This window comes from Colius striatus, chromosome 16 (assembly GCF_028858725.1).
Source record: "Colius striatus isolate bColStr4 chromosome 16, bColStr4.1.hap1, whole genome shotgun sequence".
NCBI classification, from domain to species: domain Eukaryota; kingdom Metazoa; phylum Chordata; class Aves; order Coliiformes; family Coliidae; genus Colius; species Colius striatus.
The window spans coordinates 11,404,000-11,421,183 of NC_084774.1; the positions used below are offsets into that span (position 1 = coordinate 11,404,000).

Here is a 17,184-nt window from a genome sequence, read left to right on the forward strand (position 1 = left end):
TCACTATAAAAATACACAACCCTCGCTGTCTACTCCTAAGAAGAAGCTAAAAATTCACACAGTTTTTACTGATAATGCTGATTCTCGATTCAGCTTTATCTTGCAGTTTATGTTTTTTAATGGCTGGTAAATGGTTGCAGAATCATTAAAGGTTGGTTAACCTTCTCAGTCTAATTTTGACCTACAAGATACTTAATTTAATCATTCCCCCATAGAAAAGGATTGAATCATTATGTGCAGACATACAGTGATGGCCATATTACATTAGATGTTCATTAACCCAAGTTAATAGTGGCTTTATACTAATGGAAACCTCCCCTTCCTCCTCATATTTTTCCCCCCATATTGGAAGGCTCACCTAGTGAATACTCTGCATCTGATGTTAGATAGAGAGAAGATCTTAATTGTTGATGGGACGATTAAACATCAAAAAACTGTGTAAAATTTCCATTTCCTAAATCTAACCTTTCAGAAGAGTTTCCTGATACTAGTTTTCTTCCCCACAGAGGATGGGAATCTCATGCCCCTACTCAAAATAGGAATACTTCATCCTTTAAGTGATTTCTTTTACTGCAACAAGGTCTCAGGAACAGAAAAGCTGCATATTAGAAATGCAAAGACAACAAAGAAAGGTATGATGAGAGCCTGAACAAGTCCTCACAGTACAGTCATACACATAATTACTTGTATACAGCTTCCCTATGTAAAAGATGATCTTTTGTCTCAACACACTGAAGTGTACTTGTGCTACCTGTCTTTTTAATTGATCAAGAATACTAACAAGATTCTTCCATTCTCAAGGTGGGGAGGTGAGGTGAGGGGCAGGAGGGAGCTGTCTCCAGGTACACAGGTTGCATTGTTGCTGAGCCATCCCAAGATACTTGGGGTATGAGTACCAATCTAAATGGTGCAGCACAAAGCTCCTCATGGGTGAATTCACCTCGCCAGTAAATATGAATTTGAGAATGGTATTTGGAGAACTGCTGTAGTGTCAAAGACTAAAACAACTCAGTGAACAAACCTGTATCCTCAAGTTAAGGAAACATATTCAACAGATGATTTGAAGCACTTTAAGATACTCATTGTTAAATGAGAAATGGGGAGACTACTCACCAAAGGTGCTGAGTGGAGTTACACAGATAGACAGGAATGTGTGCCAGACATCAAGATGACAGAAGTACCTGAAACTCTACTGCAGATGTAATAAATTGCAAATGCACTTAAATTAAACTGTAACCCACACGATCTAGATAGAAAACTAAATAGAAACAGCACTTTCCTCCTGAATGATATTCCTTCAGTCATAACTGATAGCTACTGTCATTCTCTTTCACCATTATTTTTGTAATCATTGCAAATTTTGACCTTTCAAGCAGCTAACCTAATACATAAAGGATGCCACTTCCTAATTAGCGGAGACATCGGATTCTCAGCCTCAAACAAGGCAAGAACCAATTTAATGAGAAGAGAGCAAGCAGGTCTGGATAGATGACTGAGCAAGACAAAAAGGCTGCTGTCACCCAGAACTGAAATAATATCTTCTTAATGTTAAAAATGAAAGAAATACATCAGGAGATAAAATGAATGGCCAGATTTGAAGATAACTCCTGTACAGGAGCCTGCAGCCTACTGGGGCCCCGTGTACTGCAGAGAAATAACAGAAGTAAAACTTCAAGATGGGCAAAAGCACATTCAGCCTCTGAGCAAACAGTTTTGACTGCATAAATCAATGAGCCTCAGCTCAGCTGAGTTCCTGCAGACGAATCCTCTCGATTCCCAGAGGCTAATTCAAGAAATTGAGAAAGCGTGACTTAGGACAAGATATTCCTGCACAGCACCACGGACTGGGCTGAAAAGTATGGCTGGGCTTCATGCTGGACTGAAGGCACATGCAGCTAGTGAAATCATGCAGACCCAGCTGCACAAAACCTGAGACTTACTACATCTTCCACAAGGCACGAACCCAATCCTTGCATTTTGACAATATAATGTAACAGAATATAATATAAAGTAATATAATTTAACATAATACAATGTAATGGAATAGAATATGCATAACACTATGTTATTTGTAACTATTTGGTTAACAGGAGGCAGAGAGTGGACTACTGCAGTATTTTAACTCCCTTATAGAGTGGTCTCAAGACTTTTTTTTTCCTCTTTTTCACATTTTTTTCCCTTTCTATCAACTTGGCCATTTGTTCTGGAGGGAAAAGCCATCAGTCTGGGGATTTGCATTTTTTTTTCCTTCTCACCTACATTCCTATAATTCACCTCCTTGCTCTTGGGACTGGATGCTTCTGAAAAGGAAATTAAGAGCACAGATTTCATAACCACTCACCTCGAAACAAAATGAAAAGCACCATCACATGTGTCTGCAGAGAAACAATTTCTTATCTTAAAATTGTGCTTGGCTGAGCAAAAGAACTTAAAAAAGAATACTGTGTATCCTAAATCTATGTGCAATGTGTCAGAGAATAGTCAGGTTGGACAAAGCCATTTTAATAGCATATAGAGTGAAAGGATAAGAATAGCATCTGCCCAAGATGCAGAATGATTTAGACTTGAACCCAAAATAAAAGGACCCAATCTGTGAAGAGCTCTGGGACAACTAGAAGAATCTGTTGAAACCTATTCTGGCTCTTGAAGATCTTACCTTTTACCCCTAGTGCTACCAACAGGAAGGTGGTTCTGGCCTCCCTGGCCCATGACACTGCCCAGGTGCTCTGGTGTATTAGGACCTTCTTAAATGGAGAGGACTAAAACTAATTTACCTCCAAGTTGGTAAAGGAACACTGAAAGTTTTAATTATGAGCAGCACTGTAGTGCTTTTGCATTGGGTTGCAACGGAAGAAAAGGGTTTTCACTCAATGTCCCTTTAATTTTTAAAAATGAAGCATCTTCTCTTCAGATCTCAGGTGCTGCTGCTTTCATTTCCTCCCCTGACACACAGCAACAGCCATTCTGTTCCTTCACTGAAAGAACAACCTGCAGGACACCAGGCATCTCTGTATGAATTGTATTGTCAGGTTGGAGAAGGGGAACAAGCCAGAAATGCAGAAGCCAAATTCTCCACATGAATATCTATACAAATGCAACTATATGCCTTAAAAGATTAATTTCACAAGCCTTAAATTGCAGTTTAATTTGAAAACTAATTCAGCCTCATAATTGGCTTTCTGTTCAAATCACTGAGGCTAAAGATTTAAATTCTTAATATTCAGATGACTTTCAAGTTTCTGGCCCCATCTGTGCATTAGTCCATGGTGTTAATCTCTGAGGGAATCTCTGCTGGCATAGAAATAAAATAAACAAACTGGGACACTAGTAGAATAATCAGCTTCTAAAATACTTATTTTTTTTTATATATACTGCTTATTTTTATGAGATTTCTTTAACTCAATTTGCCACATATAGATTTGGCTCCCAGCTATTTCATTTTTCACGTGGCATGCTATCAACAGTTATTGCATCAGAGTTCTATGAAATCAGGAGGAGACGGGGAAATTTTAAATTACAGCATTTCTCATGTATGAAATGCTAATATTCCTTTATTCTGGAGGACTGTCCATACTTGGTAGTCTTTCACACCACTCCCAGAGAGGGTGGCAGGAGCAAACTATCCTACACAACACCACGAGAAAGAAGGAGCTGGGTGAAACTCTCATGTAAAAGAAGCCACTTAGACTTTTGCTGTTGACTTGAAAGGCACCAAGATATATCTAGTGAGTTAGTGAAGTGGAAAGGATGAATGGGAACAGAAAAGGCCAGTCTGACAGGAACAAATTGTTTTGGAGAGATGTGTTAATTTTTGACAATCTTTCTGTTAAAACAAAATAGATACAACCCAGAGCAAAGCACTCGAGTCACTGTGGAGCATTTCACATTGACCTTTTCAGAACTGAACGCTTCAGTTAAGTAAGACATCCACATCCTACCGTAAAGGTACATTTTGTGGTGGTTATATCAAAACTAAGCCTCTGCACTGAGCAAAATAATCTTTCTCCATCACATTTTTGTTTTGTGATTGAACTCCCTTTTTTCTAAATTTTACATTAAAGCATTTTCATTCTATCTTACTGAGCAAATTTTCAGGGGAAACTGTAGAATTTCTTTTGAAACAGCTCCCCAAGCCATCCCGGGCATGCTGAGAGCCCGGTGGTGCAAGTGCAGGGGCTGGGCTCCTGGCAGGCAGTAACTGGTGTTGTACAGAAGGGAAAAACCCACCCCAAACCCCAGCTCCTTTCTGCTGTGACACAGTGGAGCTTGTGTGCTGTGGCTCAGAGATGGAAAGGGCAGCAGAATCCTGGCAGGGCAGGCAGTGCTGGGCAGCAAAGCTGTGCAACCCATCCCGCTTTATCAGCGCTTGAAAGGCAACTTCTGCAGCTCCAGGAGAACTTTGCTGATTAAGGCTGCCAGAGGGACCAGGGGAATTTCAGCTTGAGCTTGCAGCTGCATTTTTAAAACTTGGCTGTGCTCTTCATATAGAGGCGAAGTTCAAAGAAGCAGAACATTATTCAATACGAGTAAAACATGGTCTTTTAAGATACACTTTCAAACAGTGGCGTGCTAAATCAAAACAACTAATGGAAGGGGAAAGTGAGGGAGAGAATCACATGGAAAACAAAATCCTGCATCATTATTCCCATTCTGCCTTTTTGGAAGGGCTTGCATTTACACATTTAAATTGTCCAGCTGCATGACCTTAGGCTAGATAAGCTAGAAATGCATTAAAATGTTTTCCAGAGAGTAGCAGAAAAAGGAAAAGAAATGCAATTCAGTTGAAGAGCCAGCACACATTTGAGGACGTACAGGGGCCAAGCTGTGATACATGTGTTCACACTACAGAGAGCTTTATTCCACCAAGACTGAGCTCCTGATTTCAAGAACACTATGCTACCGTGTAAGACACTATTTCAATTAAGTTATTATAATCTTAACCAGCAACAACAACCTATTATAATTAATAATACTTGATGGTTTCTTTTCTATTCCTGTCAAGGGTTGCTTCAAGGTGACTTGCATGCCGCAGAGAGCACACTCCCTGGAAACACAGGCAGTCTGAGTGCTCTGCAGTCTGGGAAGCCCCTTCACTTAAATCCATCAGTCTGTCTCTAATGAGTCTCCTCACATTGCTGCCAATTCTTTCAGGTCTTGGACAATTCCCTTTGATGGGTATTTGTATTTTAAGCTCAAGCAAACTTTCTGCTTCTGTGGGAGGCTAAGTGCCTGGCAGCATCACACCGTGCTGCAGGTTGAAGTACACATCCTTCCTGCATTCCTGTTTTCTTGGTTCACTCTACCTCCTTTGGGCTAACTCACTGTTGAGTCGGTAGGTCACATCTTGCTCAGCTGCCCTCCCTCCCCTGCCATGGCCAGGCACAATTTGCAGCTGTCCTCCAGGGTCAGAGATGAAGCACAAGGCTCTCTTCCAGCTCACCACACCCCAGCTGCTAAGAGAGGACCAGGCTGCTCATTGTGGTGTAGCATCCTCCAGAGGCACAGCCCTGCCTGCGGTGGCCATACGCTGGTTGCCTTTACTTTGTGCCCTGGGCTGTGCTCTGACAGCACTGCAGAGCCCTTTCATGTTCACTTTGAAGGGGATCTGCTCCATTGATCCTGAAAAAGCCTTGCAGGGGCTTTCCCTGCAGCTCAAGGTCACTGCACCCTGCCCAGTCTGTGCTCAATAGCATATTTTTTGATGGTCTTGCTCTGCAAAATTTCCATGGGTAGAGCTTGAGCTCCATATGTCCCTTTTTTCTTTTTTCTTTTTAAATCTGGGCAAAATTCCTACTGACTCCAAACAATCATTGGCTGCTCACACCAGCTGCCCTCAGAGTCAGCAGTCATTTGGGATACTCTAATACTCCAGATACTTTTCTCATAAGAGGGGTGCAAAATCGTTAAGAACACTGCAGATTCTGTGGTAATTGAGTAATACTGCATTTTTAATCACAGCCACTATAAATGGGCATATGGAAGATGTGAGAAATAACAATTGTACAGGATATCCAGGGAAGCATTTTCAGTCCTCAGGCATAGTTCAAATAGCAATGAACAGTGGAAAATGAATGCTGAACTCCTGTAACATATAACGAGATTCTTTAGTTTGCTTGAAGCAAATCTGTACTTTGTACATGGATATACACACATATGCATGTATTTATTTATAGATGGACGTACATAACTTACTGCTAAATCAATACTGAACACATTTTGCTGTTACCTCTAAGAATATGCAGTATCTTTCATTTGTAGACCACTGCTACAAATAATCATCAATTCTGGCCACATGTTTTCTCTTGCAACAGCTGGTGTGGTACCTCCTTAGTTGTTAAAAGATTCTGAAGTATGTTGAACTAAAAATACCACTTCCAAATCTCTGCAAGATCTCTGCTTTGCTAAATACATTGTCTAGACAAACAGAGATATGTAACTTGGAGGCAAAGGAGGAGCACGCAGACATCCACTGTAACTCTATGACCTCTCTATCACTTTCTCAAAGACACAACATCATGTTTATTGCTAAGTACATGAAATGATGGCCTCAGATACCCAAATTTCCAGGAGATTCCATACATGCAAAGAATAGCAATTCAATACTAATATAAACCTTTAAAAGAATACCAATTAAACAGGAAAGAGGGGAAAAAAATCCAAATACATCAAAGACAAATGTAATTGCTTTTGAATAAAACCAGATTGCTTTCTACCTGCCTGCCTTAAAGGCAAACACTGCAGCCTGGGATACAGAATACCAAAAGCCACGGGTAGAAGCAGAGGTACATGTTGTGTAGGCAAAGTTATCCTATTCTAATTTAATAGCTCAAAGGCTTATCTGGATTTCAGACAAGAAGATGCAATTTACTGCTTCTTTCACGCAAACGAGCAGAGCTAGTTAAAACATTTGTGAATACTTTGAATATTGATCTGTCCTAGACTAAGATATAACAAATTTGATTTGTTGTAGAAATGTTGTATCAATTTTCAGACCTTGATAATGCCCCAAAGTCCCCTTCAAATGAAAACTGGAAATTCTCCAGGAAGATGTCTTTAGGGCCATCAGCTCAGAGCCTCCTTGCATCCCCTCTGCTGAGCAGGAGTGGGATCAGCACTTTGAAGCTGGCACATTACCACCCAAAGCATATCAAGAAGGGAGCTGTACCTATTCTTTCCTCAAAAATAATGTCATGTTCTGTCCCCACTATGTGTCACCACAGCAGCCCATTCCTCACAGTGCTGAAAGACAATCAATCACGACTGCGAATCACCTTGTTAAAAATAGTGGCCACCAGAGACTCTCCTATGACACCTCAGGCAGCAGAGGAGCTATGATAAATGTTTGCTGACACAAACTGAAGTCATGTGGTATTTAACCCCTCAGCCGGCAAAAAAAGAAACAGGGATAAAATTTGTCTTGGGGAAAATCTCCCTCTGATTTCAGAAGACTTCCAATTGTACTGGTGATAGTTTTCACAGTATAATTTATGTTCTAAGAGCAAATACACTCATATTAGTTATGTTCAGTAATAAGCTGAGACAACTTTGCTACCACACTGGAAACTGCAGGGTTACATCACACTTAAATAAGAAAACAACGACAGAATTGAAAAGAAAACATTAAAGACCCAGGTAACTGTATTTTTCTGAGCATACAAACATGTTCCCATAAAAAACACCACTCATATTCCATATACAGTTTACACCCTCACTAATTTTCACCCATAAATCCTCTGAAATTCTACTTTGTGTTTTTCCCCATGTAAGAAAAGCCCAGGAAGACGGAGGATGAGCTAGTAATTTCACTGGGAACATTCCCACTTCAGTAGGTTTGCATCAGGCCCCAAATAAGAAAGCATTTTCTTCACATTTTAGGACACAGACCTATTTGGAGTCTGACTGGGTGCCAGATATTGAGTTAACAAATGACTGGATTAAATATCAAGGAGGCAGATATTCAGCATTTCAGGCTCAGGGTCAGTGAAAGGCCATGGCTGGGTTGCCTTTCAGTACTGTGTAGTTAGAACAACAGCCCTGTACATATGCAGTGAGTGTATGAGAACGGCAATACAGAATGTTAACTCTGCGAAACTGCTGCTTTTGCAAATTCTGCACCTAGGAAAGAACTGTACCTGGTTTAGAGCCTTCATCAACAGATCCATTATAGACTTGGTTTATAAACTCCGGTCTGTTGTCATTCATATCAATGACATAGATGTAAAGGTCAATAGGATTCTCCACTTTGTTTCCATTCATATCCACTGCATGAGCCCGGAGCTGGGAATAAGCACAATGAAAGCATAACATCAGCAATTGGATTTGTTTATGAATGAGAGACCATTGCTTTGTAAAAACTGACTTTACCTCATAAATACTTCCTCAAAATTGAGCTGAATATGTATCTAATTCCAGGAGAAAGCAGTGACAATGGTTTCTATCTAGACTCTACACACAATTTGTCAAGGCTTAACATAACATTGAAATAATATTTTAAAGCAGCCATTGTAAGTGCAAACCCTTTAACTCTGGTGTACTGATGCTATCTCCTTTACTGCTAACAGACCACTGCCTTTTAATGTTTAAGATGTGGTGAGCCTCATCTGACAATTTGAAAAGCAAATTTTGCTTAGCTCCAAACACAGCGAGGAAATGAGTTTGACTTGAGAGGTTTCTTATGGGAATCTACGGCCTTTCATACCCACAATAACAGGGATTAATAAGTGAAGGGATCTTAGAATGACATTAGTATTGTTTAGTCTTTGTTTAATCACAGTCTCTAGGAGCAGCAACAGCTACTGACCCCGTTGCTCTGTGCACCAAAAGACATAAGAAAAGTCCCTTTCCTTCAAATGATGGGGGCCCCTGTGGCAGTAAGAATGAAATATTTTCCTCAGACTTGACTAAAATATCCAGTGGTGAAGCATTACAATAACCAGAGCCACGGTGTTAAGTCCTCAGTTAAAGTGGAACTGCGGCTTTATCTTATTAGCAATAACCATCAGTAATAATGCTCGAAAACAAGAGCATCTGTTTTCTGAACAAAAGGGACAGATACAGCATGTCAAAATGAGTAATTAATAAAAAAAAGCAATCAACAATAGTCTGGAACAATCAGTAATCAGGTGAAAAAAATGGATAGCTTTCTCATTACAGGGAACAGATGGCTACTCTGAATGATGTGTGCGCTGAATGGAGCTGCTGGTGTCCACTGCAGAAAGAAACCCAGACAAGCGAAGACGGGGCTGCCCGGCCCCACCAGCGGCTGGGCGGCTGAGAGGCACTGCCTGGGCAGGGGCTCTGCGGATTTCATTTGCCATCCTTCATTTCAGCACCTGTGAGCATTGCTGAACCTCCACAGCATGACACAAACTGGGGCTGGTGCTCAGGATGGCTGGGTGACATCTCGCAAGGTTGGTGGGATGAAGAATAAAGGCATCAGATGTTAGCTCAGAGCAAGGGTTGGCTAGAAGGGCAGAGCTCAGGGGCAGGAGAGACTCCAGCTTATCCCTTCAATGGACTGAGGCCTCTGGTCCCTCCCAGAAGCTCCTTGGGCCTTTGGATGCTGCTGGGAGTCAGAGCTCCTGTGCCAAGGAGGTCTCTAGCTGCTCTGATGCTTGACAATAAATGTGCTAATTGCATTAGCACTGGTTTCCGTCTTTCACTCTCGCTGTGCCTGTGATTGATGCAACTTTCTCCTTCATGTATGGTGTTCAGAGGTCCAGAGCTTAACAAAAGGAACTGCACGCTATTAGGGTGGGATGGATTAACATTTAATCAAGCAAAGAGAACAAACTGCCACGTGAAATGAAGTAGGAGAAAAACTGGTGGAAAAAGGAAGTTAAGCAGCACTTTTTCTTTAAAGACTGAAGAAGTCCAGCTTCTTTTTCAGTACAGAACACACCTTTTTGTATTGTACGACTTGGGGTGCTCTTCATATCTGCATTTCTTGGCTGCATACAAACTGCTACTGCTGTGACTCCTACCTGTTGAGCTATCCTTCATCACGTCAGATGTAGCAATTCAATAACTTCACCAGTCAGAGGTCAGACTGCCTTTGAAAAAAAGTAATTCGGAGCTAAAATTAAAGTTATTATCTTCAAACCAAGGCAGCACTGGGCTCTCTCTGGCTGCATTTCCAGCAGAGGAAACGGTTCCAGTCAGAGATAAAGCAGAGAGCAAAGCTGGTATCTTCCCCTTTAGATCTGACTCTCCCTCTGCAAATTTTTAATTACGTTTGATAGCTTTTGTTTGGAATCTCTAGAAGTAAGGGATTTCTTAGCAATGCATGTCTATCTGCTTGTTGCACTCACTAAGCACATGTACCCACAAATGTGTTACTGCCTGCACTCGAGGAAAAAAAAGCTTCAATAAGCGAGACTGCAGGAATCTCATCAGATCTGCAGTGTCACGCACAAGTGTCACCTCTGCCCTGAGCCCAGCACCAGCCCCTGGGATGGGTTATGGGACAGAGGATGGTGTCTGGGGACGCGGGCACTGACGCCTTGACGAATGACTTCTGGACAGCCAGGAGGATGACACTCCTGAAGATCAGACCAACAGGCCTTTATGTCCTGGATTGTGCTGGTGTCTGGGTGTCTGTAGCTGCTTTTTCTGCTGTCAAGCAGCAGCCTTCCAATGCAGTTGTTCCTGACACGCTTTCTGCACACCCCTCTTCTCTGTTTTTGCCTGACTTCAATGAACTTCTCTTCTTTTTTCCTCTTGTGCTTGCTTGCATGAATTTTTTTCCATTGGTATTCTTTTAACAATTCTCATGTGCCAATGTCTCCATATCCCTCTGCAACACTCTGCTCCTCTGTGGTCAGTGCCAGCTGCAGCAGAGAGAGGAGAGGCTTGAACCAGAGGATTGAATCTCAGCTCAAAAGGAAGCTCTTCCTTGTTATAGACCATTACTCATTAGAGACCACTCCCAGCAGAAAGAGCAAAGGAAGAAGGGCCTCCAGTGGGGCAATCTGTCTACTAGGAGACTAGTTGTGTCTCCAAGGCAGATCAGATACTGCATGGCCCTTCCTTAATGCATCTTGTCCTGCCCTGCTCTTTATATCAATAGGGCATCCTCATGCTGGACAACATACTTTGTTCTCGAGTCATTCTTTAGTTGCTGAGACAGGGCTCATTTGTGTGAGACACAGCTGGAGTCTAATATCATGCCCTGTGGCTCAGGCTGCCATCTGCTCCCACCTCTGACCAAGATGGTGTTTTGGTGGCAGTGAGGGATGTGATGACAAGCAGATGCATGTGGCCATTCTGTGGCACTGGAGAAGGCACAAAAGGTGGTGGCTGTGCTCTGTCAAGACACACATGCCATTTAGATTTGGAAAAACCACCAGTGAAAAGGCTACTGAGCACAACCTGGGCCATGGGACACAGGTCACGCACATGCATGCAAAGGGAAGCTGGGGATAGAGTTAAGAAACGTTTATAAAGTTGGTTTGAATTATTTCCATTGTCCCCAAGAGGGAGAACATGACAGGAATAGAGAAGGAATGAATAAAATCAAATGAATTACCTTGCAGAGTGTTCTGAAAAATGAATGCAGGTAGCTGAGTGTCTTTAGCTGAGTGTATGGCTCCGCTGTACACCGGCCAAGGAGGTGGCTCCCTATCAGCTAACAAATGTTGTTTAAAACTATGACAATCATTGCTATCGTGTGCAACAGCAGCTACCACAGGTCTCTGAGGTTTTTCTACTGACAGTTTCCAGTGTAAATGTAGCCGCTGGCACACAAATGACTCAGTATCATGATTATTGATTACGCTGGAGGCTGGTGGTATCTGAAGGTAGTTAGTCAAAGTCAACACAGTGAATTGTTTTAAATATGAATATTACTTATGCACTAATACCACTAATACAAATATACATTATCAATCAGTGGCAGAGCCTTTAAGCAATAAGCATACAATGTCATGCCTAATTTGTGTGCACTTAATTGTGATTAAAAGTTCAAATTAGAGTGCTCTGACACAAATGGCTGGCATTACTCACTAGAACTTGGTTCAAAATACTGGAATTAGCTCTTGTATCCCTTAATTTCTAGTAAATTCTTTGTCTCCTTGCACTTCAAAAGAACTCCTTTTCAGACTATAATCCACCTGTTCTGCTCCAGCCGTTTCTGAGACAGAATTTTATCAGACTGATGCTGGAGGCATACATGTGTGTCTGGGACTGGATTAGGACTGGCTTCAAAGTATCTCCATAATGCACATTACTTGAGTATCATAAGCAATGACTACTTACTGACATGTTTATGTTGATGTCTTTTGAAAACAGAGCTTAAAAAATGTCTTGGAAAACTAACCTGCCAATTTACTATCCCTTGTACTTGCCAGGCCTAACTGCAGCTTGACATGAAACTAGTGTCTGGATCAGAAAAGACATTTAGAGTCACTAATTCTGTCAGCAGTACAAACGGGACTTGGGAACGCAGTTAAATAAGGCCAAGAGAAGTCATGCATATTAAATACTATTACCTGCTGAAACTTATTTGGCATGCAATAAACATTAAGACTGACTACAAGGGGAGATGCAACAACACAAGGCTGCTGCAGTAAGACAGCAGCAAGATGGGGGAGGAAATAAGCTTGTGCTTGTGCTGGGAGTGTGTCCCAAGGCTGCTTCTCCAGATATGGGCACTGAAGATGCTGGAGTGGCTGCCACAGCATCACTCAGTGCAATATGTGCAGCTCTGCACCAGAGCCTGGTGTTGGTTAAGTGACTGCAGAGCCCTTCTCATTTTTCTCTGCTCATATTTGCAGCTGACTCTGTGTCTGGGATGTCTGTGAGGTCCCTGGAGAGTTGGTACTCTGGTTTGTAGCACAGACGAGAAGACAGATGAGGCCAAAACACAGCTGAACTTGCAATCGCTACCACTGCCAGTTGTGCTGGGAGGTTAACACAGGAATGCTCACATACAGTGCACCTGGGCAGACATTGTGAGTCCCAGAGGCATACACATCTCTGCATATATCAAGCCTGGAATGATCCTCCCTAAAAGTTCAAGAATGATCTTGAAAACAGGGGAAGTTCTGCTACAGAACTCCTGATCTAATTAGAAAAAAAATCTGTTTCACCTTAGGGAGAAAGTGAAGTTTCATCAGACAAATGGCTTGCTAAATGCAGGGGGAGTTAAAACACTAGTATTTTAAAAATGGTAGTCCTGAAGCAATACAGATAATTATGCATAAGAAAATACGTGTTGAAAATGTGGGAGTTAATGAAACAGAACCCTTCATATGTAGCCTCACAAACACTGGCAAATATATATATATATTTTTATAATTAGTTTTTAGATTACCTGGGAATGGAAACAGCAAAGAGAACACTTGACAGTGACAGAGATGCTGAAAAGACTTCATTCTGTTTAGAACTGCAGAAAGCCTGTTGCTGTATGAATATACTCATCTTCAGCCTGTATCACATCAGAAGCCCAAGTCCAACTGGGTAAGAGGGACCAGGGATGGTGCCTTGCAGCTCCACCAACATCCTTTACCCCAGATGAAGAGTTGAGCTACTAATCCAGGCTAAAGAAAACACTACAGCAGACATCAAACCAGCTTAAAGATGCTCTACGGTTAAGACTCAAGCCACTTCTCAGTCACTGCTCTTCCAGTACTCAGAATAAGGCTGGCTATGCGTCTGATTTTCCTTTTAATCAGAGACTCGGCTATGCAAAGTCAGTACATTCATTGACTTCTCCAAAAGTAACAACAGCCAAGACTTTGGACTGTATCTTCTTTCTGGAAGCTGGTCTAATTTTTTCCAGATTCTAGGATTGTTCATTGCTACTGTAAGTTTCTGCATCAGTTATTGCTTTGTGCACAGTGTATTTGTAAATGCTTTGTAAAGGATTATTAAATGCACAATTGATAGTTCAATAAATCATCAATCCACCACTCTGAAGCTGAAGGATCTAAAGGTTGTTTACAGCCATGACTTAAAATATTCTCCATCACCTACTGTTCTGCTAACAAAGATATTCTATCACTTGCTATTCTTGTCTGTAAGGTCTCATAACATACTTATCAGTTATTCACTCTATAAACTATGTCTTCTTGTAATCTTCAGAGCGTGAATTTGCTTATTTACATATGGATGTCACTGGTTCAAGGTTTTTGTAAGGAATAAAAAAAGCTGGAAATCCTAGGAGGCAGACTGATCCAGTCACCTCTGCCAAGGCGAGAACTCGGTTTGCTGAATTCACTGTAGGTTAAGTTTGTCACAGGGGGCAAATGATTTGTGATTATGAAGGACAAAATCCTTTTCATCTTCTGTTTTTGACTGAGAGTGCCTCATAGTAAACATCAGAGTGGCTCCATCACAAGTGTTAACTTGTGTATCGTATTATTGACTACACAGTTATAATAACCTGGCACTGCTGAAACAATATCAACAAGGCTGAGAGGACACGCACTGTATCTCAAACATTCCTTTCCCAAAACAACCTCTCTCTTCATATTTTCCTAGGAACAACAAACAAAATAATTGTTCTTGTTCACAGAGGATAAAATAATTTTCCTTCAGATCTTCTTTTACCCAGGGGAAATATCTTTTTCCACCCAACTAAAGAGGTAATCTATTTTCTTTATCCTTCCACCCCAGTCCAGAAGCTGTGTCAACATGGTTAACTGGATACCTGATAAAGCTGACAGAATGTGCATCTCGGATGGCGCAGTTAGGAAGATGGTGTCAGTGGAAGTGACCCGTACTGTTTCACTGACATTACAGCATCCCTGGGAATGGCTATTACGACGCCGATGGATGTGGCTAATGCTGATACAAAGCAATCCATGAAACAACCTCTCACAAAGCACTCCAGGAGAGAGCTAAAGCGGAGGTGCAGAGAGTATTTGAAATTTTGCAGGGCTATCATGCGAGGTGCCACGCATTTTTTCAGCAATTTGTGGGACTGCATCCGCTGTGCAATTACACTGTGCAGGATCAGGGCTGGGATCTATATCAAAACATAACGGCCAATTACACCCTAAGCATTCTGCAGGTAGAGTATTTTATGAACTAGGATAGCATGAGGCACCACTTTTGAGTGTAATTAATCTTAATTAATTTCCTCATATTTAATATTAGCCTATCTGCATATTTAAAAATCTATCTGACACACCCCCATCATACTGCCTGAACATCTCCCAGTGACTTGAAATGAAAAATGACTGTACCAATTATTGCACGTTTAGCTGCAGTAGTGATTCTTAAATTAGCAATTTCCCAAGACATGCTAATGCTGTGCTTGGCTTCTCATGGTTTTGGGGGGTTCAGTCCACACATAAATTTGCATGGATTTCACAACAAACACTGTGAAGTTGTCTCATTTTAAACAAATGACTCTGTGTCCAAAAAGGACATCAGTTTAACAGTGCTTAGCTGGTTTAGCTGATTTAACAAGGGCAGGATACGTTAAAGGAAAGCAGAAACAAAGCCAGCCTCTCCTTTTACACAACCTAGTGCTTTGGCAGAGCGAGACTGAGACTCACATTGTCAGTTTAGCCTGAGCACCTCTGTGCAGTCAGCTCCTCGGGTGTCTGCTGACACAGGGAGCCAGTCCAAACTGTGGACCTGGCTCTGATTTTGAACAAAACCCCCAGTCTCCTCAAAGCTGCATGTTCCTTCTTAAACCCAGCAATTCTGGTATAGTTTTGCTTTGAACTTGAGAACCTAGAAAAAAGTCAAGATGTTTTATGCTCACATGGTAGGAAGCTCTTTCTTCTCTGTCCATTGGGCGAGTCACATACATCCTGCCAGACACAGGGTCAATGCTGAAGACTTCCATGGGTGGCTGGTCGGCTCCCACTCCAGTGATGCTGTATCTGATATGGATCTCTTTGTCCTTATCCGAACGAATCTGGATGAAACAAAAAAGACAGCAATCAATAAGTTTTGGACAAAAGCCATATGGTTGTTTAAACAACTTTAAAGATATGAGCTTGAAAGCTGCATAAATGTAATACTGCTGTCAGTTTTGACAAGGGAGCTGTATGCCAAAGAACTGGGGAAAAGCCAGGAAAAGTGTATTCCACATATTTTCAGCTATTTTTCTCCTCTTTTATTCATGACAATTCTCTAGGAATCATTGAAATTCCGACTTTTTGCCTTAGATGTGGAAGAATGTAATGCACAAAAAATGCTGTTTACGTGTTATTGAAACCCTAGGCTCCTTAAAGTGTCCAAACTGTTCAGCTATACCCAGTGTCTCCCAGCCATTAATCACTTCAGAAAATGCTGTCTGCGAGCTCCCATATCATGTTCTCAGTCTCTGTGACTGTGCACAAAAACACTCCCATGAAATCCAAAGAACAGGGCTGTTTGCTCCCTCTTTGTCCAACCATGCTGGCTCACCCAGGCAAGGCTGAGAATGCTCGGTGGGATGTTACCATCTCATTTGACTTTCTGTTGCGGAAAAGCATGTTTGGCACACTGCTTTTGAAACACCTTCCCTCCCATACCTTGAGAACACCGCCACACACTGAATACAGCCTGACAAATTACACAAATCTTGGATACAGAGCTGAGAAAATAAAGAAGGGAGGTTAATACGTTGTCCTAGCAACCCTGACTATCTCTTTAAACCCAAATTTAATTTTCTGATCAAATGTTGAAAGAAATTCTTGCAATGGCATGACTATTCCTAAAAGAAAGTGCAAGGTACAAATAAATTACCACCCCCTGCACCATCACAAACTGCCTTGGCAGTGTAAAAGCGACGTGCATAAATTTTTCCCTAACAGGTCTATGAATACAAGAAAGCAGTGGGAAGATAATAGTAATCTCGTAGGTGAGCACAGGTTAGCATCTCTGCTGCAGCTTCTGCATGCCTGGAGAAGCCTGAGTGGGCTCAGTGGGATGTAGGAGGCCTCTGAGTCCCTGTCAGCAGCCTCAATTTGGGGAGTGAGGTTGGTTTCCCAAGCGGAAGGCTTTGCTTCTCAAGCAAAGGAATTGGGTGGGGCAGTGGGCTGCACTTGCACTCCTTCTGCATGGGACCTATCTGCTATTTCCTCCTCTCCAGACATGGGAGGCTGCCAAGATGCTGGACATGTCAATGTAGAATAATATCAGACCCCCTGGCTGAGAATCTCCTTTGATGCCTTTGTCCAGATCATTACCAAGTTTGTACACTGTTTTCTCTGTACTGCCTCCACCAAATAGCCTGTTGCTGTT

General features: G+C 41.8%; 1 protein-coding gene across 2 annotated transcripts in view; it reads right to left on the reverse strand.

Annotated features, from left to right (window-relative positions):
- CDH4 (cadherin 4) overlaps positions 1–17,184 on the reverse strand; it is a 443,355-nt gene that overhangs the window by 82,921 nt on the left and 343,250 nt on the right. For both annotated transcript variants that reach the window (XM_062009002.1, XM_062009001.1), the window contains exons 5-6: positions 15,716–15,871; positions 8,133–8,277 (exon numbers count right to left, since the gene is read on the reverse strand). In XM_062009002.1, coding sequence (XP_061864986.1) covers positions 8,133–8,277; positions 15,716–15,871 — 301 coding nt within the window. The remainder of the gene's footprint in view (positions 1–8,132; positions 8,278–15,715; positions 15,872–17,184) is intronic.